At 34.7% G+C, this 27,135-nt stretch overlaps 1 protein-coding gene across 4 annotated transcripts; it reads left to right on the top strand.

The window, feature by feature from the left end:
* On the top strand, positions 1–27,135 carry LOC123558861 (myosin-7B-like). Of its 4 annotated transcripts, none has more exons than XM_053542974.1 (14): positions 1–116; positions 4,187–4,250; positions 4,655–4,693; positions 5,145–5,189; positions 6,274–6,336; positions 6,736–6,819; positions 11,595–11,627; positions 16,282–16,362; positions 16,819–17,223; positions 17,757–17,940; positions 18,743–18,877; positions 19,435–19,497; positions 21,919–22,029; positions 26,569–27,135. In XM_053542974.1, exons 2-14 carry the CDS (start codon positions 4,222–4,224, stop codon positions 26,851–26,853), a joined length of 1,557 nt encoding a protein of 518 aa, XP_053398949.1. In that variant the 5' UTR covers positions 1–116; positions 4,187–4,221; the 3' UTR covers positions 26,854–27,135. The 4 variants fall into 4 exon arrangements, with proteins under 4 accessions (XP_053398949.1, XP_053398948.1, XP_053398951.1 ...); XM_053542973.1 differs by having other exon boundaries at positions 18,743–18,880; XM_053542975.1 differs by having other exon boundaries at positions 74–116; positions 4,655–4,689; positions 18,743–18,880.

Genomic DNA, 27,135 nt, shown 5'->3' with positions numbered 1-27,135 from the left:
GCGAATATTTGTATTGTATTGCAGCTAAATTTTGAAATCATTTACTTCCTCTTTCGGTTTCAAGATTGAACATATTTGTGGATAATTTTCAAATTAGGAGCATTTATGTGCAAACGGTAAATATATATTTTTTTTCCAAATTAACTTGGAAGACAAGAACAATTTCTGATTTTAGAACAAGACACAATATTTACACGAGAAGACACGCATTTAAAGTCGATCTGAAACAGCGTTAAAGTATTCGAATTTACTGTATGCAATGTGTATATACTCTATAATGATTGAAAGCTATTCTATTGTTCTTCATTGTAAGTTTCTAGTCCCAATGGAAAAAATATCTGTATGAATCTTCTTAACCAAATGATATTTCACATTCCACATCACATGATGTATATTTCCACGGTTACAACAATTAACAAATCTTAAACGCAACACTTAGTTTTTTACCAATATCTTAACCTTTACCGGAAGTACATTTTTTGATAATTGGCATATTTAGATAATCATACTGTGGATGTCAAACAGACATGTCAGTAAAATTGAATCCATCATGATCAAATAAGTTTACTTTTACAACAGATATTGATTTCTAAAACGTCATATTTGATCAAGTAACTCTTATTTTAACACAAAATATAATTTACCCTACTGTTTAGTTAAAGCTAGAAGAAAAGTAAACTTTTTGACCTCTGACGTTTGAAAATAATACAAGAAGTAAACCCCGCAATAAATACTTGTAAATTATACACAGGTATAGAACAGGTTCAGAAGGGATGAGTTAACCCCTTTTTAATTTGTTATTATTATTATTATTATTATTAAAGGGATCAAATCGCAGAAATTTATGTCTGAATATTTTTGTCACATGTACGCCACTTCTGAAGTACAGATTCAAACAAATATTTTATATAACTCCTTTATCACATAAAAATTTGAGCGAGTTATTAATATAAAATCATTTTATCAACTGAAACGTATATTGCACCGTTTTCAAAATTGGTCGAGCTATTAAATTAGATAAATTATTGGACTGCATATTCAAATTGCGCCGTAATTTTGGCATTCTATTAAATAACAGATTATTTTCTCAGTCTGTTCATAATTTCAGAAGTGCTTATATAGTAATTTGAAAGAAATTTAAAAAATATATAATTAATATTAGCGTTTGAAATTATGTTAAGTGTAGAGTTTAGAGTACCTTAACAGGAACGTAAGCTGTATATTTTACTATTTTATCTTAAAGAAGTGAGTATAATTTATATTTATCCTATATTTTCAATAACTGAATTTATGGTTAGAATTTGCACTACATTCTAGTTATTTTGATGCATAGGAAGAAAGAAACACTGTGAAGTAAAATACGTTCCTTTTTTTCTCGCAAATAACAAGACAGTAAGGAGTAAGTCATAGTTTGTTTTTGACGATTGAGAGTTCAATTTATAGACTTGACGGTCGATTAGAAATATTAGTATGATTTGCATTACCTCAATAAGATTAGAACCAATACCTGTTGTAACTACTCAAAATGGCATAGTGGCTGCGCTTTGGTATAGGCGGCTAGGGTTCGATACGTCGGCGACGCTGTTTTGAGGTGTAATTATATTCATTTCACAATTGTAAGGTTAAGATTTCAGTATCATGTCTTGTGTAATTAAATTTCATTTCAATGCAAAACACCATTCGTAATGTGTCATCATTCATTTGTAGTTTTGCCAGATTTAGCCCCTTGGATTCATGGATTCAGAATTCACAGTTACAGTTACAAGCATATATTTTTTAGTTGATGAAGTATAACGTATTTTATTTGCGCATGTATACAACACATGGATTGTGTATTCTATAAAATAGTTTATACTTATTTGAAAAAAGGAGATTCTAATGCGCAATAAACTTGCATAGTATTTCATGTTATCTACATCTCTCATAAAAATATATGAAGTCACATCACCCTATGTTAATAAAATAATGTATGACTGCTACAACATAATATATGTTTGAAAACAAAGTACCTTTCATACCGAGATTCAAGAACGTGATATAAATATCGAATTGGCGAAGCAAACAATCATTCAATGCTAAATAGTCAAACATCATCAAAACTGCCATCCAAAATGAATGCTTGAATGTAGACGTAGTCAAACAAACATATTTCAAACGTGAACAAGAGTGCCAGACTGTTACAATATACGTCCATAATAGCAAACAGAGATTATCTGGCTCATTATCGAACTAGCAAAAAAATATGCCCATAAGCATTCTGATTTACCCGGACACTCTAAATTTTTGAAATTCTAGACAATTCAATGACCATAATTCAAGAGTGACTTGCTATTTGGCTGGTTATCGAACTTGTCCTAGATACTACGTCTATAAACGTTTGACTAAGTTTGTTGAACGTTGGATAAGAATTACAGAAGTCAGAGAGAGGACACTGTCTATAAAAGCAATTTTAGCACTTCAAATGCCATAACTCTGGGCCACTGGGATATCCCGGATGATAATTAAACTTGGTCGACAATATGTGCCAATAAATAGTATAACCCAGTTTTGTGAATATTGGATAAGAACTGCTCAAGTTAAACATCGAGCTTAGTCAATTTTCGCAGTAAAGGTCATAACTCTAGAGAGATCCTAGAGGGTCCTTTTGATAATTAAACTTGGCCGAATAATCAGTACAGCGGGGACAGTAGTCTAGTGGTAACACTGACTGACTACGAAACCAGGGGTCGTGAGTTCGATCTCTTGCTCTTCCAATAAAATAGCTAACACTGGGATTAGAGTCCCATGTAGTAATGTTTTACACCTTGCACGGTAAAAAACTAGGGAAAAATCAGAAATTCGATCGTCGCCTGCATCTAGCACTATCCTTCCACTAACATTACTATCAATCTTCTTCTGGGACAGTCGCCCGTTTTGGGTAATCGTTGGCGATTGCAAATGAGCTTACACGCATATATACCGAATCTCCTGAATGTTATGTAATTACACCAAACAAACCGTACAAACTATAAATTTGAGAGACAAGCCTAAAGTAACAATTAATAAAATCTGTAAAAAGATCCTTTGGAAGCAAGGAATGCAACCAAGAAGAATAATAGCAGACTCGGTTTGATTGAGTCTGTTCATGAGAGGTAATTAAATGTGCAACACCTCTCACGCCCCCTAGCACCGGCTTAAGCGGAACTCTATTACACATATGTTGAATGGACTCCATGATCCCAAAGGACCAGAAAATATAACAACACTGAATCCAAGTACGGGGAGACTTTTTACAGCCGCCACACGGCACTTAAAGATTGCTGTTGTGATAGTTAATAAAATCTGTAAAAAGATCCTTTGGAAGCAAAGAATGCAACCAAGAAGAATAATAGCAGACTCGGTTTGATTGAGTCTGTTCATGAGAGGTAATTAAATGTGCAACACCTCTCACGCCCCCTAGCACCGGCTTAAGCGGAACTCTATTACACATATGTTGAATGGACTCCATGATCCCAAAGGACCAGAAAATATAACAACACTGAATCCAAGTACGGGGAGACTTTTTACAGCCGCCACACGGCACTTAAAGATTGCTGTTGTGATAGTTAATAAAATCTGTAAAAAGATCCTTTGGAAGCAGGCAGTTTTACTAGAACAATAAGCATACGAATGCGTCAAAATACCATTGTTCGTATAGTGACTATGCCTCCAAGTCACTCAGCACCAATATCAGTAAGAAACAAGAAGAAACCTCATTAGAAAAAGAGCATTATGTACACAGGTAAAAGCTGTATTTAACAACTTTGTATCATCTCAATGCAAATACAACAAAGTTCTCTCCTAATGTAATTAAATGTACATAAGTACTGTAATCTTGAATTTCGCAACATAGATATTCAAACATGGATAATACAGAGTAATGCAAATACTACTCATTTGTTAACAATGGAAATATTTGTCGTAGCTCTAGCATGAACATTTCGATCAAATTATGGTCTGTTATCCGTAACAGTGTGTGTAAAATCAAAGAAAAAAAATCTCATACAGAATATGCAAAATAACATAAATCACTACTTTCTCTTAATAGTTTTTCTAGGGTATCTACATAAATTTACAAGAACAAATTTATGTATACGTTGCAACTGTAATATCATTTTATGCATTCTTTGTCTAACATTATACATATATTTCCTTTTATTCATTACAGAGATATTTTTCATAGAAAAACGACAATCAGCTGACATGTCAAAAAAGACTGAAGAAGAAGTCGTGTAAGTCTGAAATCATAGAGCTACTCAAATTCCCCGCATTAAACATAGAATTATTTCGAGTGAGAGATTCTATCAAAGTTCCCGACCGTGCCTCCTGGTATAATGTCATCAGGACGGAGATAATTTAGAAAGTCATTGCAGGACCTAAACAGTACCGTACTGACTTTTTTGTTCACAAAAACACACTATTTAAGTTCATTACCTAGACTCAATATCCAGCACATTTCTGGCTCGTATATGTACTGCTGCTTTGATTAGTACAATGTTTGCATACTTCCTTTAAATGATATTGTATACATTATAATGACAACTGTTTATTTTGTATCATACACTATAGAGCAAATGTAAATTGACTAGTGTAGTGATCAAATATCTTCCAGACTACACATCTGCATTACTTTCAGATTTGTTCCTGTGGATGAATTAGAAAAAGAGTTAGGCAGGTAATTTTTCTACCTTTTTGTTAAAGTTATAAAATCCCATTTAAGTTTATTATTTGAATTAAACTGGATTAAAGATTGTACATGTATTAAGCCAATTTGTTGATGCAATTACTTAGATTAATTAAAGTTATATTTGCGTATACAATGTCAATGTTTGAAATAGAAAAAGCGGAAACTCCACAGGTCGCTCAACACGACTAAAACGAAAATATTGCAGACTCGGTTTGATTGAGCTTGTTCATGGACGGTATTGGAAATGAATACACTTCAAACTCACCAAAAACCAGTAAGTCTGTTATATATTTAATTGTCTAGGCGTTGGACTAATGTCGATGATTAGATTGGAGTCATTATTTTAGAAACAGTTAGTTTTAAAATTATATTAAATTGTTTTTAATGTTATTTTAAGCAAATTCTTTATGTTATCTAATAATCACAACATGTGTTTCAGTGTTGTACAAAAGCTGATGAATGAGTTACGGAAAGCGCATTCAAGGTAATGAAGCATGACATACTAAACTTTGTGCTTTGGTATCAGCTTTCATGCATAACATTGTCGACATTTTGGGCGTATATCATTGTACTTCAGCATCTTTCAAAGCTAAAGCGTAAGCGTAATGACATTATCACTTTACTTCTTACAAAAGTTTGTGATTCTAATATAAATGTGCACGAAATACACTTGCATTGGTTTTCGAAGTGATTAACGTAAAATTTCTTACTTTAGAATTCTATTTTTGTTATCTAGTGTAAAAAAACAGACTTGTTTTCACATATCAACTTGAAAAGGATTAATCGAATTCATGTATAAGTTTGTTTGTTTTGGGTTTAAGCCGGGTTTTTTTTTTTCAACAGTACTTCAGTAAAAAAAAAACAGCGGGCAGTAAGCCTAACCGGTGTTCCTGGATTTTTTACCAGTACAAAACATTTCTCTGCTAGTAACTTCCAACTTCCGCACATAAATCAGAGATGGAGGACGAATGATTTTAGATGCAATGTTTTTATCAAATCGTCACGGAGAATATACGCCTCGCCAGGGAATCGAACTTACCTCGCGACCCGTACAATCTGTGCTCTCCCTAAGCGGGCGGGCGCATGTACTAATACTAGCATAAAATAGGTTTCCCTTTCAATGTTGAGAAATTGCTACCCATTTTATATATCCAAGAAAGCTGCCATCTAGCGTTAAGAACAACACTAAAAGTACAACTGAAACATCAGAAAATGAAAGATGTATATTAAAGACACAGAGCAGTGCACAACTGAGATAATTTTGAAGTGGCAAAATGAAACTTGCTAAAATTTTGTTTTGCTGATTCTTATTTTATTTTTTTCTTATTCAAAAGAAGAACATGCTTTTTGAATATGTAAATTTCATACATACTTGCAAACAAAGCGCTGAAACGTTGATAAAAGTTAGATATTCACGTGTTGTTGTTGTACGTGCAAAAATTTGACAATATGTAAGAATTTGAACTTGAGATTTTTTGTTATTCTTTCCGCCCCCTGAAATAGTTACTTCGTTTGAAATTTGAGATCGTGACAGAAAATATCAATAATTGTTGCATTTTACGTTTAAGAAATACAGTTTTGGCGAAGAAATTACAATCAACGGAAGAAAGAAATATATTAACTCGGAAAAGGTAATGGTCATAAATGTGCATGCTTCTAATGCAGACCTTAGCCATTCTATTCTATAAAACTATTTTGCGGATATGAAATAAATGACCAATGATCCAGGCAGAATGGAAAACTTTTCGCAATATTGTGGTATACTATAAACGTAATACAACTGTTTTACTATGCAGTACAAACCATATTATGTAAGAAGTGAAAATGATTTAATTTCTCTAGCTGGTGTTATTTCTAATTTCATGCGTTATTATGAACATCCAAGATCAGTAAACTCACAAAATGATGGGTTAATAATACATTGAATGAAGTATGCTTTTCAATCGATTTTGTCCTGTAATATATTTTATTTATGAATAATATATATATTTCTGTACTAGATTCTATTTGTCTCATTTTATATTCGTTAGGTTACGTGATATAGAAGATGATAAAACAAAAAGGGAAAGATTGATGGAGTGTGAAATTTTGAAGCTTGCGGAAGACTGTAATGGGTAAACTTTACGCATGTTAGCTTACATTTATTCTGTTAGAGAATGTACGACGGGCGGTCACTACGTTACGTGACTGTAGTTTTTAAAATCAAAACTATTATGGGTATGGAAGGAGCCTTGGCATTTTAACTTAAATTTTTCTGTGTAACTACCACGCGTGATTTCATGATTTTACATGTAAACAATCTGTTTTTACTTTACCAGTAAAACGTCAGGTAGCACTTTGCAAAATACATTTGAAATGTCTGAGTGTGACTAGACAGGCACTGCTATTGACATTGGCATCGAGCTCAACTGGGTTAAACGGGTCTACTTGGTTATGAATTATGTCACGTTAGCGTCAAATTAAATTTGCATTAATCATCTGGTAATACAATTCCACTGACTACTTAATGTGGGCTTTCCCATCAACCAAACCCGCCCGTCAACAATTGCTTCGAACCATATCTCGGCATACACCATTCTTCTAATTTCGACAAAACTACACAGGAAGGTGGCCCTCTTTCAGTTGTGTTCAAAGAATTCGTAAAACAACATGGTTACTTTAGGCTTGGTTTTTCCGTATGTATATAGTAGTCTTTTAAAATTCGGATAAGCGCTCTAGGGCCATCATGGCCATCTTGTGTTATTGTTTCTGATGTCTTCTTTGAGGTTTTGCGGAATGGAATATAGAAATGTAGAAATGCTAACCGTCCGTTATGTATCGTGTCCGCTTTATACCTCTTAAACACATGGCTAGAGTTTGATATAACTTTACACAAATCTTACAGAGACACTATCAACATTTTCATCTTGGGAGGAAGTACTGAGCACAAGGACGGAATGGTTGTCAGTTCATATCCTTTTGAACTGATTTTCTCTCCATTCTGCCCAGACAATAGCGTTGTTTCTGCTATAAAGGCTTTTATGAAACTTAATACAAATGATAGACGGTATGTGGCAATTACACATATCAATAAACTAGCTGCAAGATCCCTTTTTGAACTATGATTTAACCCTGACCCAACAAATAAAAAGTGTACTCAGGAGTTTATACATTGAAATCAATTATGTATAGCCAAGAAGCAATTTTTATTATGATATTTTTAATATAACAAATCTATTATTTGCGATCAAATTATTTTACAAAACTATACAAAATACTTTAAATTTACTAAATCCCTTGAAAAGGTTAATAAAACGTTTTCAAATGTCTGGGTGGCCGGGGATCTTAACCTTCAAAAAATGGACTGGGACACCAGAAGTCCATCCCCTGAATGTAAGCACCCCACCTTCTACCGTCAGGTTATAGAAACATTTAATGATTCAAACCTAACCCAAATGGTCAACTTACCAACTAGAGGAAATAATATTCTAGACTTATTCCTTACTACAAACCCAACTCTAGTAAATCAGGTCAACATCATACCGGGCATCAGTGATCATAATATAGTAGAAACAAAAGTCAATACATCCGCAAGGATATGTTACCAGAAGCCTCGAAAAAATTCCCTCATATAAAAAAAGCAAACTGGCAGGTAATAATACAGTCATTAATTGACTACCACCAGGCTATGAGGAATGAAAGTAAATACTCCGCACTAAACACAGAAGAGTTATGGGAAAATTTCTCAAATACCCTAAACAACCTTACAGAAAAATGGATTCCTTCCAAACAGTCAACTGTAAGAGATCACCTTCCATTGGTCAAACAGGACATTAAGAAACTAATCAGAAGGAGGAACAGAGCTTTAAAAAGGTTAAGAAAACTAGCTCATTTCTGATCGAAAAAAATTTCTAGACTTAAAGCATCTAGTGCGGAAAAAGGTCAAAGAGGCTTATAACCAGTATCTTAAGCACATCCTAAACTTGAACAACACTGATGCATTACTCCAAATAATCCAAATACTAAGAAACTGTACTCGCTCATTAAACACTCGAGACAGGAATCTTCCTCTATCCCTCCCCTTAAGTATGAAAATAAACTCCATCTGGATGATCAAGCTAAGGCAACAGTACTGAACAAACAGTTTCAGTCTGTTTCTGGCCCCAAATCACCACTAAACCTCGCCTCGCTCAGCAAAATGAAACTAACACCAGATAGTAATTCAGTCCCTACTATGCCAGATATTAGGACAGGCACAAATGGTATTGAGAAACTTCTCAGCAACCTGAACTCCCGTAAGGCCAGTGGTCCTGACAAAATCAAGCCTATAATACTTAAAATACTCTCTGTAGAACTATCCCCCATCCTTGAGGTCATATTCCAGAAATCCCTAGAGGAAGTATCACTTCCATCCCAGTGGAAATCCGCAAATGTTGCACCCATTTTTAAAAAGGTGATAGGTCAAATCCAGTACATTATAGGCCAATTTCATTAACATGTGTCCTATGTAAAGTTCTTGAACACATTGTTTCCTCATCTGCTGTTAAGCACTTCACCAACCATGGTATTCTGTATGACCTACAACATGGATTTGGGGAAGAAAGGTCATGCGTTAGTCAGTTAGTTATGAACCCGCCCGCTTAGCTCAGTAGGTAGAGCGTCGGTCTACGGATCGCGGGGTCGTGAGTTCGATCCTCGGGCTGGGCGTATGTTCTCCGTGACTATTTGATAAACGACATTGTGTCTGAAATCATTAGTCCTCCACCTCTGATTCATGTGGGAAAGTTGGCAGTTACTTGCGGAGAACAGGTTTGTACTGGTACAGAATCCAGGAACACTGCTTAGGTTAACTGCCCGCCTTCACATGACTGAAATACTTTTGAAAAACGGCGTTAAACCCAAACCAAACAAACAAATCAGTTAGTAAATGATCTGGTCACTTCACAGTCTACAATAAGAAACAAGTAGATCTTATAATACTAGATTTTAGTAAGGCTTTCGACAAGGTTAGCCAAGAGAAAGTCCTTCTAAAAATGCACGAAGATGGAGTCAGAGGTAACACACTAAGATGGGTCAAAGGTTTCTTAGATAATAGAATCCAATCAGTATTCCTAAATGGCACTGAAGCCATCCCAGTTTCATCAGGTGTCCCGCAGGGGTCTGTACTTCGTCCCCTGCTCTTCCTAGCTTACATAAATGACCTCTCACAAAACGTCAGTTCCAAAGTCCGTCTGTTTGCAGATGACACGGCAATATATCTAACATTGTCATCTGTAGACCAATCTGTCACTCTCCAAACTGACCTTAAACTTCTAGAAAAGTGGGAGTTGGAGTGGGATATGGAGTTCAACCCCTCCAAGTGTCAAGTGATCCACGCCACTAGAAGGAAACATCCTATCCCTACCCAGTATTACCTACATTGAGTCCAACTTGAATCGGTCAGCTCAGCTATATACCAGTATGCGTGAATATCTCAAATGGTCTATCATGGGACAATCACATAAACAGGCAAACCAAAAAAGCTAACTAAACCCTAGGGTTCTTACGAAGGTCAAAATCCCAACCCCTTAAGGCCATTGCTTACCAGACTCTAGTCCGACCCCAGCTCGAATATGCCTCCGAGGTATGGTCGCCCCACACCCAAACTCAAATTGACCAAATTGAAAGCGTCCAAAGGAGAGCCGCCCGTTGGATCAAGACCGACTACGGCCGTACTTCCAGTGTAACAGATATGCTACACTCCCTAAACCTTCGTCGACTGGATTTAAGGCGTATGGATTCTAGTTTAACACTCTTCTATAAGATTCATCATGATCTGGTTGCTATCCCAATCGTAGATTACCTTACCCCCAATGACCCGATGTGTCCGCTATGGCCATTCCCTAAGTTATAGGTTAATTACTGCAACCACTGACTATAACAAGTTTTCTTATTTTCCGAGAACAGTGTACCGTTGGAACCAACTTCCCCCAGTGTCGCCCACCTCCCTAATCTGTGAAAATGAAATCGTAATGAAATCTTGAAGAAAGATAGTTTTATCTTACACTGAAGCTAACAAATATTATCTATGCATTGCATTTTGAATAGAGATTATTAAATACTGGCAGTTTGCTGTCTTCATTGCTGTTCAGTAGTAGTTGATATATATTCATCCTTAGCTATAAGATAGATATGCATAGCCTTGGACGTAATGTACATGTTTGCTTCGAGAAAAGTTTTCAATGTCAGTTTCAGGCTGAATCTATGATTATACACTTTACCAACATAGTGTTCCTAAAATCTTATAAAAATGCAAGGAGCTGTCCCTTAAACCAGTAGACTAAAGTAGGATTATTTTAACGGTAGCTCGATCCGCACAAGCACCGAGTGTGATCCATCCTGGCAAAATCCACGAGAGCCAAATAAAATATCACAGATCTAGCTACTATTGTAATGAACCTTTTTTATACCTCCACCTTTTTTTGTTGCTTTTATCGAACGAAATCTTCAATATTTGTCGATGTTAAAATAGAAACGAATGGGGTTTTTTTTGTGAGCTGTCAGGTCATGCATATGGTATGAAAGTAGTCCGGCGACATAAAATGGAAAAGGTACAATACGGAATTTCTTTCTGCCTGTTCATATTTACTTGTGAAATACAAATAGTGTTTTTGACAAAATTTATATAGGTATTTAGTAAGGTCAATGTTACGTTTTGCGCTTAATATTTTATGGTGTCTTATTTATTTCGGTATAATAAATTAGTTTAAGAAATTACACGGCGAGTCGGGACGGGCAAAACCGATGTCTGTAGTCATTTTACGATATAAGTTACGGTTAAACCTGTTAAAAAGGTTCCTTTTTATCAAAAGATGTACTACTTCAGTTTACCAAATGTTCTGTTTATCACAAAACTACACTTTTGTTTCAGCTTGAGGTGTAAACTGAAGAATATTCATGAAAGGTAATATATAGTAAATACATACTTTCAAATTACAATCCGTAGACATATTCCAATAATCAATAGCCATTTTACTGCAAAATCTTGTATCTTGATATTTTAACTACCTATGATGTTTACCTTTGCGAGCTAATATCGGAACCAGATTTTAGGTAAAAATGCCCTATATCAGGGCACAGCCTTTTAATATCTAAAATTAGTAAATTATATTTCTGAAATGAGTTTGAGAAACATGATGAATCAAGTATGTCATTCATACAGTGACACGGACGAGATAATGATGTTTTAAACCACTGTGTGCGACTTATTAGGTTTTACGTGCTCGCGTATAAGTTATTATATATCATCTCTGTGCCACCCTACATTCACTTTTCCTTGGGCTTTTAAATATATTGATATTTTTTACTATTCGTTTATCGAGTGGACTCGACAGCGCAGTGGAAGTTAAAAGAAGACCCAATAAGGACATGTAAACTGAACTAATCTGAACTTAATGTAAATAAAGAAAAAGATCAGTTTTGGTCCACTGTCCGATCCGTAAAGTACGTGCATCTTCACCACTGGGAATGTATGCAATCAACTAAAAAAACGGTTGATAATGACCATGCTGAGTCTTTTATAAAAAAGAAAATGTTGAAAATCCAAAGATCAATCAACACGACAAAAACGAAAAGGTTGCAGGCTCGGTTTGATTGAGCCTGTTCATGGAGGGTAGTGGAAATGCATACTATCATCCACGCTCTCTAGCCCCGGGTTGAGCAGAACTCAACATTTACGCAAGCTACAGGTACAAAAAAACAACAATTAAGATACATCCGCATAAGATACATAGTCATTATCGGCAAATTAATAATTTAGATTATTTTAATATACTTTTTTTACTTATTTTACCTTTTTGCATCAAATTTGAGATATGTTCAATGGAAATTCATGCAGACAATTATACAAGAAATCTAGGTAACGGTTAAGCAGTTTGTTTAAGGATAATTTTTAACGACTGAACAATACAACCTAAACTGAATTAAACACAAATATACAATTTTTGGCAATTTCTAGTGTCATGTGTGATTTGTAAATGCCTAGATCCACTATTATATAAGTTCAACATTTCATTTGAGTCTCATCTTTGTGCACATTTATATTATACATACATATAAAATCTATATTAGCATTGTACCACAGAGCAAAATTATAAAGATTTGCAAGAGACTATAATGTACATTTGTTAAAAAAAAACACACACACACACATTTTGTTACATTTTCTTTCGAAACGTATATAAAAATCCGATGATTCGAACTGGCAGAAAAAAAGATATAAAGATTAAACAAAATAACGTTAAATATGTTGGGGGAAAACTATTTTTAATTATAATTAAACCTTAGTGTATGTTTTCCACACATTTGGTAGCCGTTACGAGATACAATGGACGTTTTCACAAGGTCACAAACGGTTTCGTTTACTTAATATCGGTTAATTGATTATTAAACAATCAGTACCGTGCCGATTATCATTATATCTTGTTATTTTAAAATAGGTGCATATTATTATGCTTAATTTAGTTTTTTTTCTGCTGAATTTCAAATGGAATTCATTTAAGGGTTAGATTCATTCATTAATTTTTTACAACAAACTGTAGCAGGAATGATATCTTCAAGTACATACCTGTCGGTATATTCTTATTTCAACTGGTATACAGCTACCTTAAATCAATTGTACATTCTATTCTTACTTAAACCTATTTTCAGTACATTTTCTCCTTAATGGTCCATGCCATATATTGATACTGCTTTATATACATGTATAATGATGGTCACTTTTTCTAAATCGTATTTAAATGATGTTTTGTACCTATTGGGACTTTACAAGCTTAGTAATTAGTAATTAGGTGATATATACTTATGTTTGCCTCCTATTTGAGGGTCTTTTTATTGCAGTTTTGCTTGCATATTGTACCATCTTTCAAATCATTGGGTTGCACCCTTAAACTATCCAGTATTAGACTGTAGCTTAATTCATAATTTTTTCATGATTCTTGCTTTTTCGCTGAAGTTGTCAGGGCAGGGTTGGCCAATAGTTTTAATATTTCAATTTACTATATTGATTGTGTACATGGTTTCTAGAACTTTCATAACTTTTACATTACTTTTACTATGTTCCTCGTTTTTGGCGGGAAGGTTAGGCTAATAAATAGGCAGGTTTGCCCAGCAGTGGGTTTGTTCTGTGTTTGGTCGCGGAAACGAAAGGTAAAGTGCTTACCTCCTTTCACTGGCCTGCCTGAACCACCCCCTCTCTCTCCCCAGATATTATATTAGAAACTTTTAGTTGCTTACTTTTTTAGGGTTTTGTAATTGAGAAATTGTTATTATTGAGTTGTAAAATTAGAACAATAAGGAAGGGTAACCAATAAAAAAGTGTGAACTGTGGATTGTTTTGTTTTCTTCAAAATATATTCCGCAACTAAAAAATTGATCGAACCTGGGACTTTCAGAGCCCAAACTTTTGGATCCTGTTACAAAACTAATCGGAACAATGTAATCATTTGGAGTTCCTCGTTATTTAGGTTTTAAAAAGTAAGGCTAGAATCGGGTGAACGCTGGTATCTGTAAACCATTTGGATCTAAATTTTAAGTAAACACTGGTTAAGTCTTATTTGTTATTTCATTTTCAACAAAATTTAATATATAAATAACCCTAAATCTCTAGAAAAAAGATGTCCCTACCCCTAGAAAACCCATAACAGGCCCGTCTAGGGATTCTAGATGAACGGATACGTACCCCTGGACACTTCCATTTAATAAAAATATACTTGTGTTTCATCTATACTGAATTTTCAATTTAAATAATAAGTTGCATAAATTGTACCTTTATCATATTCTACTTTGAAACACTAAAATGCACACACGGGTAAATTAATCACAGTATCATTACAATTAAAATCACAATTAAAATCACCATCATTCAATGTTACGTTCACAGTTCACGCAGTGATTAGTGAACGTAAAGAAGCCATGGTTGTATGTAACATTTTAGGCCCATATATATGTAAATCTAATCCAAAATTTTCGCGAAATGTTTCAATTAACGAACAGTTTGTTTAAGTTATGTTTTATAAAATTATGCCGGTACACTGTACAGCAATTAAATGTAATTGTTTCTAATTGCCTCTTAAAGATGTGACTTAAAGCTTGCCAGTTCAAAAAGTTTTACCTTTAATCATAAGTTCGTGTGAAAAGCATGCTCAAGATTGCGAATACTTCATTTTCAAATTAAAATGGAAGCAATTTGTCATTATTTAAAACAAAAAATCATTTTCTTTAAAGTAGCTCGACTAGTAAAGGCGATACTAACCTTAGGGGCCAGCAATTTTAGATTAAGTATGAGAAATGCAACAGTGGTATCTGTGTGCTGATATTAAACATAATTATAAAATGTTACTGGATAGTTTTCCTTAAAAAATACCTTTATTAGAATATATCATATACTAGCACCACTAAAATGACATGAGACATGATATTGTCAGCAGTTGACATATCATCCTTTACGGTTTTGCTAATTCACTCTCTGTGACAGACTGTGGATAAGATGTAGGATGGGGAGAGCATCTAAGCTAAGCAGCACTTTTGCTGCAGAGCGCCTTAGCTACCGGGCATAGCTATAAGAGAATGGGTGTCTCTCAGTTTTGACACTTGCGGTTCTAAATAATTATTATCATTACATAATTCATTTTATTTTGAAAGACTATTTCTGAACTATTAATAAATTAATTTATAAAAGATAGATTATTCATTTTAAATGTGCATCTATCTATCTATCTAGAGAGAGAGAGAGAGAGAGAGAGATAGTATGTATTAATAACTTCAGGATATTTTCGGGTTTTGGATTAAATAAATTATATTTAAAGGTCTATGTACCTTGATTTTATGTACTTAATAAAATCCACTATACGATCGACTAATGTACTTAAAAAACGTCTGATAAGGGTACAAAATTTAAGTTTTAAAATTCATCTTATGTCTTAATTATATTGTTCAAATACCACATTAACTAGAAAGCACATTATCGCACAATAAGATCGAGTTTAGACATATAAAGTCAGTTCTCTCCTTTAACATAGATGCTTTTAAGAAAGTAGAATAAACTTGCTACTGTCAGGCTGGACACACATCCAACAGGAAAAGCCACATTTAATATGCAAACAACCATACCATGAAGCACACCGCATGTAAATATGGGTTTGTGCAAAAACGTACATGAAGGCTGAGCATATACGTGTACATATTAACACAAACGAACACAATAATAATATCATAGGAGTATCAAACAGACACAAACATATATACATAAAGAAAGAACACAGCAGGACGGAGAGTGGCAAAACACCACTGTTGAATTTGAACTAGTTTACAAGACGTGTAAATAAAATTACTTCTAGTGAGACACTAGGCTTATTTTAGGTTAAGTACTGATTGAATAAATTGATTTGAAATTAAGTACGATCTGTTCCTTGCTTTTTGTTGTATACATTTACCCGAGTTTCACTCCAGACTAATCATGTTTTCTTCGATCCCTTTATTTGTGTATTCAGTATATATAAGTATTATAGAAGACATTACACATATTCCATGTAAAAAAAGAGCAGAGAATTACTTTTCAGTATACGCCATTTAAAGCTTACTTTAAACGAAAAAGAGACAGAACTGCAAGGAAAAAACGAAGTCATACAGAAAAAGGATAGGTAAATAAAAACTAAACTTTATCTACTCTCAAAACGATATCCTCATTGCATCTTTTAGTGCTTCAAAAACCTGTACAGAGCTTATTCTATATGCATACTTTTTAATGCCTTATACGCTCGGACTCATTCAAATAGTTATCTATCAATTTCCCTGATAGCATCAATGTATTTAAAGTACGACTAACATGATATTTGTTCGCCTGCCACATTCTGCAATTGCTAATATTTGAATTAAATCCGGATAAGATTGATTAACTGAAAACCATAAAATTAATGTGAATAGCTATAAGTAACGTTTTTACAATTTTCACGCGTTGTTAGTTTACCTCTTAATCGAATAGCCTATTCTAACTTAGAACACAAGCAACAACAGTCTGTGTATCGATACAGAATTTTATATCAGTGTAAAACTTTGAAATCAATGCTGTAATAGCAGAATAATCTTTTTCATTTTAGTGACATGGAAGCCCTAAATAACCATATTTCTGACAGCAAGATCTACATAGAAAAACTGCAGAGACGTATAGATGACATTGCTGAGCAGAAAGAAAAAGATGATTTGCTGCACAAAGAAACCGAAGAAAGTCTGCAGAGCCGAATAGAGCTAATGGATGCACAGAAAACAAAAGACGACTTGTTGCATAAAGAAACTGTCGAAAGTCTGCAGAGTCGAATTCAAGAAATGTCTGCCGAAAAAACGGATACAGTGAAAAAACTGCAAGCGCACGTAGATGAGGAAAGAAAATACCGTTTTGAGCTAAGTTATCAGTATAGCCAGCTGATACAGGCAAAGCAAGCACCCGAAAACGTAAAGAAACAGGGTGACCAAGAACAAAAAATACAAAGTTTATTGCTGCTGAGGTATGTGATAGGAATATGTCTTTTCGTTTTTTATTTTTCTTCGATTTCGCCATAAACAATGACCATCGGCTCAAAAACATTATAGCTCTACCTTTCCCTGCATGTCTCAGCCAAATTGACTTTTTGATTTTCTGATTGATATTTTGTGTTTAACATTCATTTTATATAACTAAAAATGACGCTAAAACAGATGTTAAATGGATTTTAAGGGAATGCATATCATGACGTATTTGGAAGTACATGCACTATAAAAGTAAATTCAGAATTCATGAAAACTGTTGACTGAATATGGTTATATAATCTAAGTACGCCAGATGTTACCACGCTGTGTCTAGATATTCAATGTATATATTGTAAGACAATGGACTGCTTTGCGTCTGGGGTGTATTGATCTGCAACCACAAACAAAATAGTTTGACTTTACGTTATAGTGGATCATTTATTTAAAATGAATAGAACTCATTTGTACTATATTTGTGTTGGCATGAACCATCTCAGTATATTGATACAAACGAAGTCATTGCATGTTTTAGACAAGATAAAGAACAGCAAACTGAGCTCAGTCATTACATAGCAGAACTCAGTGACGAAAAAAGACCTACCAAACTTGCGGAGGAATTTTCAGAGTTATATGTTAATGAATGGACAGATGCTTTTGAAGATGTACCTAAACAAAATGAGAAACAGAAAGTCGATTTCATGTTGAAACTGTTAATGGTAAGATGCTTTTTAATCCCTAGTAAAACTAGAAAGAATAAACAATCCCACTACAGAGTTGACTGGTAAGAAAATTATTATTACTGGCCATCTTTAAAAGCCTGAAGATAAGTGCGTGGTTTTTATTCATTGTTTGACAGAGTATTATCTTTTTATCAAAGGATCTTTTTACAGATTTTATTTGAAATAAATTGAGTCTAAAAGTTTTACCTTTCTGTACTCTATATATTACATATATTATTTAGATAGAGTATATATGAACATGGTAATAATTTCAATGTGAGTTCTTTCAACGAGTGACACCAGAAGTGTCATTTGATGTATCGCGAATGATAATCTAAGAACTTGTGTTCAGAGTTGGTATGCAATCAATTTCGTTTTCAAACTGTATTGATGATGGCAACATACAATTTACTCACCATACAAGCACAACGTCACGCGTAGCATTATATACTAATCATTATGCCGTAACACTTAAACATTTTATTTTTAAATTTAAGAGATGTACATTGTTCCATCTAAATCTAGTCATGATCAGTGACATCAAATATTCCTCAACTTTGGTTATGTATATAATATATGGTTATATTTATTCAATTCACCGGAAGATGATGAGCGAAATAAATCAATGTTAAGGTTACAATATTACAAGGAAAATAGTTAAAAAATGTTTCCATTTATTTTACGCTAATGAGATATACCGAAACGCATGTTCTGACAATTATAAAATGTTTACAGCGTTAGTGAGATATGCCGAAACGCATGCTCTGATGGTTATAAAATGTTTCCATTTATTTAACAGCGCGCTAATGAGATATGCCGAAACGCATGCACTGAACACACAAGCACCATAAAACACAGCTTTTGTACACTTGTCGTCGAGACTGACCCGGCTATGGGAGAAGTGTGTGGTGAAGTACCTGGGCGACTTGCATCGGTTGTATGAAATTTCCGTTTAATCATAACTTATAAAAAGTTATTATATATGTTGCATGTTTTATAACAAGTCACGTTGACATTTTAAAAAAAAGAGAAATCAGGTACTAAGATATGATATTGGAAAATACTACTTTGTTTATTACCAAAGACCTTGCTGAACATGTCCTTGATTTCACAAACAAAAAAATAACATTGACCTTTTGGCTGTTTGATTTTATTTGCTATTATGATTGAATGTGTTACAATACTCACATGCGTAGAGATAGATAATGATGGTATAGATTTGAAAATATAGCAACTGTGTTATCATCAGACAACTGTAAACAAAATGCTGCTGTGTTAATATTATAGGCTACTTCCAACTGACAACATTAATGCCTACGTCTCTCATGTCATTTCTTTTGGCTTCTTCGTCCAGTTTTGAAGGACGAAGTTCGATACACAGTTTCATCAAAATTAAATGCATTGGAAAACTTGCGTTTTTTTCTCGACAGAACCTTCTAGTTGGTTTTGATTTGATGCATGCACTTACGATCATACATTATACATTTATAGCACACCAAGGGAACGAGACAAGCAACGGACCATGGACACGGAAGACCGAATGCAGCAAAACAAGTACTTTTTCAATATTTCCCTACTTAGGTTCTGTTTTCACAAACTGCTCTGATAAATCTGATTTTATTTTTAAAAATATGAATTTTAAGTCCTTTTGCGGATTACTACATCGATTCAGGCTGATTTTATTTAGTCATTTGTGATGCTGATATTAGAAAATTATGCCAAAAGAATCGCTTAGAAGTATAATATTTTATTTATCACGTTTTAACTTACAACCCAAAAGGTAGCATCTTACATGAATATATATATATATATGACACGCCAGTCGGGGATATAGCATCTTACAGAACGGAAAATGTTATTGTTTATAATATGCAGATTTAATTGGTATTCGTGGAACCATCCATTTTTGCAAGAATTAATGACATTTACATATCCATGTTTATTCAGCCAGTATAAATGTGTATGTATTAGTTGAGAGAGACAATTCGTAAAAAAATAACTCCAATTAACGTATTGACTCTTTTTGAAAGGGCCAGTCATTTTGACTAATGACTCAATCAAACCAAGTGTCTTATTATTTTGTTTGGTTGCGTTGATACTCTTACATATTTTATAGCAATAGCATCTTTAAGTGTCACTTATACTTAAAGTACTAATTTTACATTGTATGTGATAATGACAGAGAAAGTGGTTAAATGTGATCTTTATATAACCTCCGTATTCAGGAGTTACTACAGATCATAGGCAATCATGCTCTTAAGTAGGCAAAGGTGTTCTCCGGCTATTGATAAACCATTTCATGTCAACAGGACTTTGAAATTTGGCTTATATATAAAAATAAAAGGGGTCATCTACTAAACATTCTCATATGCTTGTCTCTGTTAAAAACACACTTACGCTTGAATGACGTCACGTTAACGTGCGATGACGTCATGTTTTTGTTGCGACCAAGAAAGAGCGCTTCTATATTTTATCTACTGTTTAAGATTAAGGGCGTATTAGAATCGAAATAATTTATAGCGAAACCGTATTTTAACACTATTTATACACTCGGGCGGTAATACGTCGTACAAATAATTTCACTCAGGCTGCGCCCTCTTGAAATTATACCGCTCGACGTTTAACCGCCCATCGTGCATAAATAGTGTTAAACACTCTTTTACTATAAATAATTTCTTAAATCAATCATCCCATAAAGTATAACATGATTGGAAACTGCATTCGGTGTCGAGATCATTGTAAGCCCGACATATAACCAATGGATCCGTAAAAAATACGTGCTAGTCACTGAAAATTGATATAGTCGATATGTTTAAACCTTCAGTCCTTGTAAATATAACTATCCTAGGTACAGTGTCCACTGCAAAAAGGAAAAATGTGCTGCTAAACCTACAGATTCCTTCATGCCTATCAGTTCGTAAACTATGCTTAAAAAGGTTACTCGTTCTTTAACTCAGAGTTGTTATTTTTTCTGGTCATTTTGGGATCAAGGACTCAATTCACTATTCATATTATCTAATGACGTTCCGCAAAACAAACTGGTGCTAGTTGGTGTGAGAGGCAGTGCACGTTTAATTACCTCTCATGAATAGACAAACAAACTTGCTTTTAAACTGGTGGAATTCTATGCCTCTTTGGTATCTTCTCATAGATTTAACTACAGTTAACTACAGATTAGCCCTATTAAATTTTTCTAAGTCCGCGTTTCGGTTTTTGTTATAACAGTTGAATCTTTGTCAAAAACATATTCCCTTGAAAAGTAAATAAACTATCTGGTTATGATTTAATTTTGATAAAATGTAATATTGAAAACAATCGGAAGTCAATTCATTGAGCTCTAGCTCTTACAATAAGATAACCTTAAAATCAACAGTTAAATAATGAGTGCATTTAGATGCTGGCCGATATGTGGTAATGTGTGCCTTTCTCAAGATTGCCTAATACTTCTGCGGCATACAGTTGTACATTATATATACATAAATTCCACATGTTGTATATGTACTGCAGTCTCAGGCACACTCAGTGCTTATGTGCTTATAACCGTTAAACGATTTGGCTTTCATACGTTTCGTTTAACTAAATGGCCATTAAATAGTATATCCAATATTTACATATAACAGCAAAATAAGGTTGAAAATCATGTGTGATGAAAAAGTATGATAAATAGAATACAAGGTTAATGTCTTTCTAATTAAAGTTTATTTGACAAATCTCCGAAAAGTTTATCCACTCGGCAGAGCCTCGATGGATAAAAGTATTTCCGACTAGCTGGATAAACGTAAGTTCAGAAAGATAGTAGCCTTATATTCTCTGTATGATAGAATATCTAATTTTAAAGCGGAAATCTTAATAAGAAATGGTTTAAGATAATATCTTTTTATTTTACTGTCGGTTTGTTTTACCAAAATGTGCATCTAGAAGAGTGATCTTAAGTGAACATAGCATTATCTCAAAACCTTTCCTTATTTTTTCCAGAAAAAAGTTATCGAAACGGATTTTGAGCAAACACTGAAAAACGAAGAGAAGAAAACTATCATGGAAATAGGAAAGTTTTTCAAGCAACGGCTTTCAGAAGACGTGGAGAAGGTACTGGATTATAGCATCAAGAACCGGTTGCCTCGTCTACGGTTGACTAGTGGTTCACACTAAGTCCTCATTTTACACATAATGGGGTTGTACTCTTAAAGTCAAATCTACCTGCTAGACGCTAAACTTGTTCTAAGATTCAGATGTACTCTGCCTCCCTTACAGATGATCTATACCCTTAGAATTAGTCTGGTCATGACTTTGTAGTGGCTACCTTAACTGGCTATGTTGTCTGGTGTCCGGATGTTCTGTGCCATGGTAGCGGTTGCCTGTATGTGAACATCCTCTGTTTTGTTGTCTGTAAGATAATATCAGATGCACTAATTGTTTTACTGTTTCATGTGTTTAGCCACGTAGATGGTAGATGATAGATATGGTTTCATTCAGTCTGCTATTATAGTTTTTGATTTCGTTCATTTTCTTACACATATATATTTACAACAGCTGTCTGACGGATGTTAAATGTCTCCGCTTATTACACTCAGTGTTTTCTGATACTTTAGGATCACGGATTCCATTCAGTTTTACTATTTACTGATTTTTGTGCAATTCGAAAAACTAAACTTATTGCGGTTAACGCTTCTCTCAGGTATCAAGACAGGATCGGTCCTATTGAAGAATCTGCCAGTCTCCCGAAATCTGTATCACTTTGAATGATAGTTTGTCGGCAAACCTTTTGTCGATTACAGAATTTTGTTGGTCGTTTATGAAAGCTAAGAACAGAAGGACGGATTACACCAAACCGGAAGTGAAGTGAAATAGTCCAAAATGTAGGTCCATGCTATAGGTTATAACACACTAAATAGTTCTTGCTCTTTATTCTATATAAAATTGACTTATTTCCAATGGCCACAGCACACATCAGGACCCATTTTAAATGTCTGTAACTTACATTTTCTTGAAGAATATTGTCTTTGCTAACTAAAAATCAAAAGGAAAGTGGGGGTCATGTTTGATGCAAGAAAATTAATTTCAGTCCAACACACAAACTGCAAAATCAGCTAAAAAAATGAGACCCCAAATTATACTGGTGGTGTATGATCTAAGTTTCCATGAACAATTTTGTCATGTTGTCATTATGAAAATGCTACCTACATGTCAAGCATAGATCTGTCATGTGATTTTAGCAAAAAAATGCAAAGAAAATAAGGAAAATAGCTCTACAGAGCAAAAAAAACTGAGGACTATTTGTATCCGCCATTATGCGACCATTTTCCGCGCCATTTTTCTATTTAGTGTCTGTATGCCTATAGATGAAATCTGGTACAATGAGTGACATGAGGAGGTGACAGTTAAATTTTTGGCTTATTTTTATTGCTTATTGTATTGAGAAAAGATCTAGACCATTTTCATTGTGAATTTCCGGGAATAAGTTTTATTCTTTGCGAAAAATATCTACCTACGCATAATTGCTAAACGGCTGTTTTCATGGGGGCATTTTAGAGGGTGATGTTCTCAGAACAGATTATTTTTCTTATATACAACATAACATGTCAATATTTTTCTATTTTTTATAAGAAGACATGTTATACTAAATGACCATATAAGGTTTTTTATATCATTGAAATGCTCTAAAGTGCTGAAAATGAGGTCTGAATGTTTTGTTCTTAATATGAAATAAATAAGGTATGAAATTGGTAGAACGTAACCAGAATTGACCTAACACGGTACCGTGAGGTACACCATAATCACTCCTGCCTTGTTGGGTATTAGCGACGACTTGTTGACTCGTGTTAGAAGGGAAGTCTGTCTATGCATTTGCGCTCCCACTGACTCCTTAATGTTTCCTTGTTTTAAAGAAGGCTGGAAACGAAACCTTATTTAAGGTACTGACGATATCAAGCAAACTCACATCTACCTGCGGTTCTTTGCTATGGAGGAGACCATCAAAGATTGCTGCCAGTGGTTATGTCTCGTTTCATCTTTCCACTAGAAACCACGTTGACTTCCAGTCAGTATGCTATGTTATAAGATGGTGTCATGTGGTTGTGCACTACGTGCTCTAGCAGTGCATGTAATAGACGTCGGGCTGGTCTAAAGTAATTTGTCTGGTGGTGTAATTTTAGTAGGAAATCTTCTTCATTGATTTTAGAATGTTTTCTTCGATGATGGTTCTTGCATGAGTGACATTTCTTGTTTTCTGAAGTTTGTAGATCACATTTTTTCTCTTTGGTGTCGGTTTTCTTCCAGAAGTATTTACAGTCGAACCCTCATTAAGACCACTACTAAATTAGAACCATCTAATTATTAGTACCACTTTTTTCCAGAAACTAATTATTTCTTCTTACATCAATAGCCACAAAGCGCTTTAAAAAGAATACCAGTTTCAGTTCCAAATGACCATATAACTTCATTAATAAGATCACTTTTTGACTTCACACCTTTTTGTCTGTAATGTCAGGGATAAACTCGGAAAAGTTTTTCATCTAATACCCCAGTCACACAAACGGCGCGGATAACTACGTCTAGCTACGGATAGAAACGAAGTAATCCATATAGATCCGCACCTGAGCCTTACCTCAAAGTAGTAATCCGTGTCAATCCGTACCAACACTTGGTCAAAACGTATTCAAGACTTATCCCAAACTTGCAAGTTTCTCCACCTTTTGAACATTCACAAAAGTTTGAGCGATCCGTAACCATTTGAGCGTGACTTTAGTCCAACTTGGTTGAAACTTATTCATCCGTAGTTAAACGTACTAAACGTAGTTATTCGTACTGATAGAGCGTACCTTGCCGTAGTTTAACATGATGTTAAAGAGAATCGAAATGAAAACGCTGGCTACACGTGGCTTATTTATATGATACCCCAGTCACAAATACGGCGCGGATAGCTACGTCTAGCTACGGTTAGAAACGTAGTAATACATATTGATCTGCACCTGAGCTTACCTCAAAGTGGTAATCCGTATCAATCCGTACCAACACTTAGTCGAAACGTATTCAAGACTTATCCCAAACTTGCAAGTTTCTCCAACTTTTGAACATGCACAAAAGTTTGAGCGATCCGTAACCATTTGAGCGTGACTTTAGTCCAACTTGGTTGAAACTTATTCATCCGTAGTTAAACGTACTAAACGTAGTTATCCGTACTGAAGCGTACCTTGTCGTAGTTTGACATGCTGTCAAAGATAATCGTAATACCCCAGTCACACATACGGCGCGGAGAGCTACGTCTAGTCACGGATAGAAACGTAGTAATCCGTATCGATCGGTACCTGAGCCGTACGGATTGGTACGGGTTGATACGGATTACTACTTTAAGGTATGGCTCCGGTACGGATCGATACGGATTACTACGTTTCTATCCGTGTTTAGACGTATTTATCCGCGTCGTATATGTGACTGGGGTATTACTTAACGTTAATGCAAACGTAGTGATTCGTATTGATCCGTAGCTGAACGTAGTTATCCGAGCCTGCCCGTACTTAAGCGTAGTTCAACGTAGTTCACCGCAGACCCGTCCACATGCTAAGCAAGTTACCAGGCGCAGTAAAACGTAGTTCAACGTGTTACGCCGGACCTGTCCGTAGTTATTCGCGTCCTGTATCTTTTTCTTCCCTTACTAAGACTTAAGCAATTGCAGCTAAAAGGTTCCGGTATGTCCTTCACTGTGTCAATGTGATGTAAAATTTTAAACATATATGTGCAACATAAGTTTGTCTTCAAGAACTGGGCCATGAACTTTTGTCTTGCTAGAGTTTACGTCCCACCAAAACAATATAGGTAAAGGAATCCCAGGCGTCAGCCATTTTAGGCATGGGCAGATGCCACAGTTCTCCATTTTACAGCCTTTTGTAAATGAAAACCAGATAATAAGACCGTCCCGCTATTAAGACTACTTTATGAAAGAACCTCAGGTCGTCTTAATAGTTGAGGTTTACTGTATGTGGTCTAATCTGCTCTTAGCATTCCTGCTAGGAAACACTCTAATATCATTATGATCAGCTCTTTAATATCTTCAAGCGTATCATGAAAGCATGTTTTAGGGGTGACACTGATCGACTTTATAATGACTCATATATTATCATAAAACTTTTTCAACTAGAAGATATGTACGAATTTCAATTTGCAATATTACCAATTTGAATTGTCTGAGATCCATATATCGTTCGGCTTACTCGGTCTATGTCCGACTTTATGCTCCCGTATACACTGGCAGAAAAGAGATAACTTACAATATAATACATACCCGCATCTCTTGTTACCGGCAGCTACTTAATAGATAAGATGGCCAGATTTGTTATCTAATGGTATGCCACATCAATTTGCGACTCTGCCGAAAGTGATCAGATAGTATATTTTAAAGGAGAATCACTCCATTAAATCGAGCCTCCTAGTATTATTTTGCTTAGTTGGGTTCTAGGCTTCCAAAGGATCTTGTCCAGATTTTACTTTTTATTCGGTTAAAGTAGGGTAGACGATGAATCTTGGATATATTTCATAAACATTTAGAATACAAGTAGATGAGCAGATCCATATTATGATAAAAAGGAGTAACAAGGTTTATTTCATTGTGTTTCAATGTTGTATTTTCAGGTCGGAACTAAGATCATATTGGAAGAACAAAATATAAATCAACACTCGGAGGCTGTTGCAGCGTACATTCGGAAGTGCATGAATATCTGCTGGTCAATGTGCAGACACATGCCATCAATGCATGTTGATGTCCCTGATGTTACTGGAGACATTCATTTTGATACAAATATATACAAACCCTACACGAAAAGCGGGAAATATGTGCAGTATATTGTCTGGCCTGCGGTGTACCTTCATGAAGGGGGACCTGTGTTGTGTAAGGGTGTTGCTCAAGGAAGAAAATAAGTTATAAATGTTAACATGTATGACGTTTTCAAATCAATGTGCTTGGAAACCATGCTCATGAAGATAATAATTCTGACAAATCATCGTCAGAGTAGGAAAGTATGAAGGAGCGGATCTTACAGCCGTTGTTGCAAGTTTTCTAGTATTTGAATAGTGTAGTCTTAATGAAATTTATAATTGTTGAACAACATTTCATTTAATCTTCTGTTCCTTCTGTTGTAAACTTATTTCATTTTGATTGCAGTATAACTGTAAAAAGAACATATAAAATTGTAAACTTTT

The sequence above is a fragment of the Mercenaria mercenaria genome, chromosome 5 (genome assembly GCF_021730395.1).
Source record: "Mercenaria mercenaria strain notata chromosome 5, MADL_Memer_1, whole genome shotgun sequence".
Taxonomy (NCBI): domain Eukaryota; kingdom Metazoa; phylum Mollusca; class Bivalvia; order Venerida; family Veneridae; genus Mercenaria; species Mercenaria mercenaria.
Note: the sequence above shows the minus strand (reverse complement) of the source record. Positions and strands in the feature narration are given on the sequence as shown.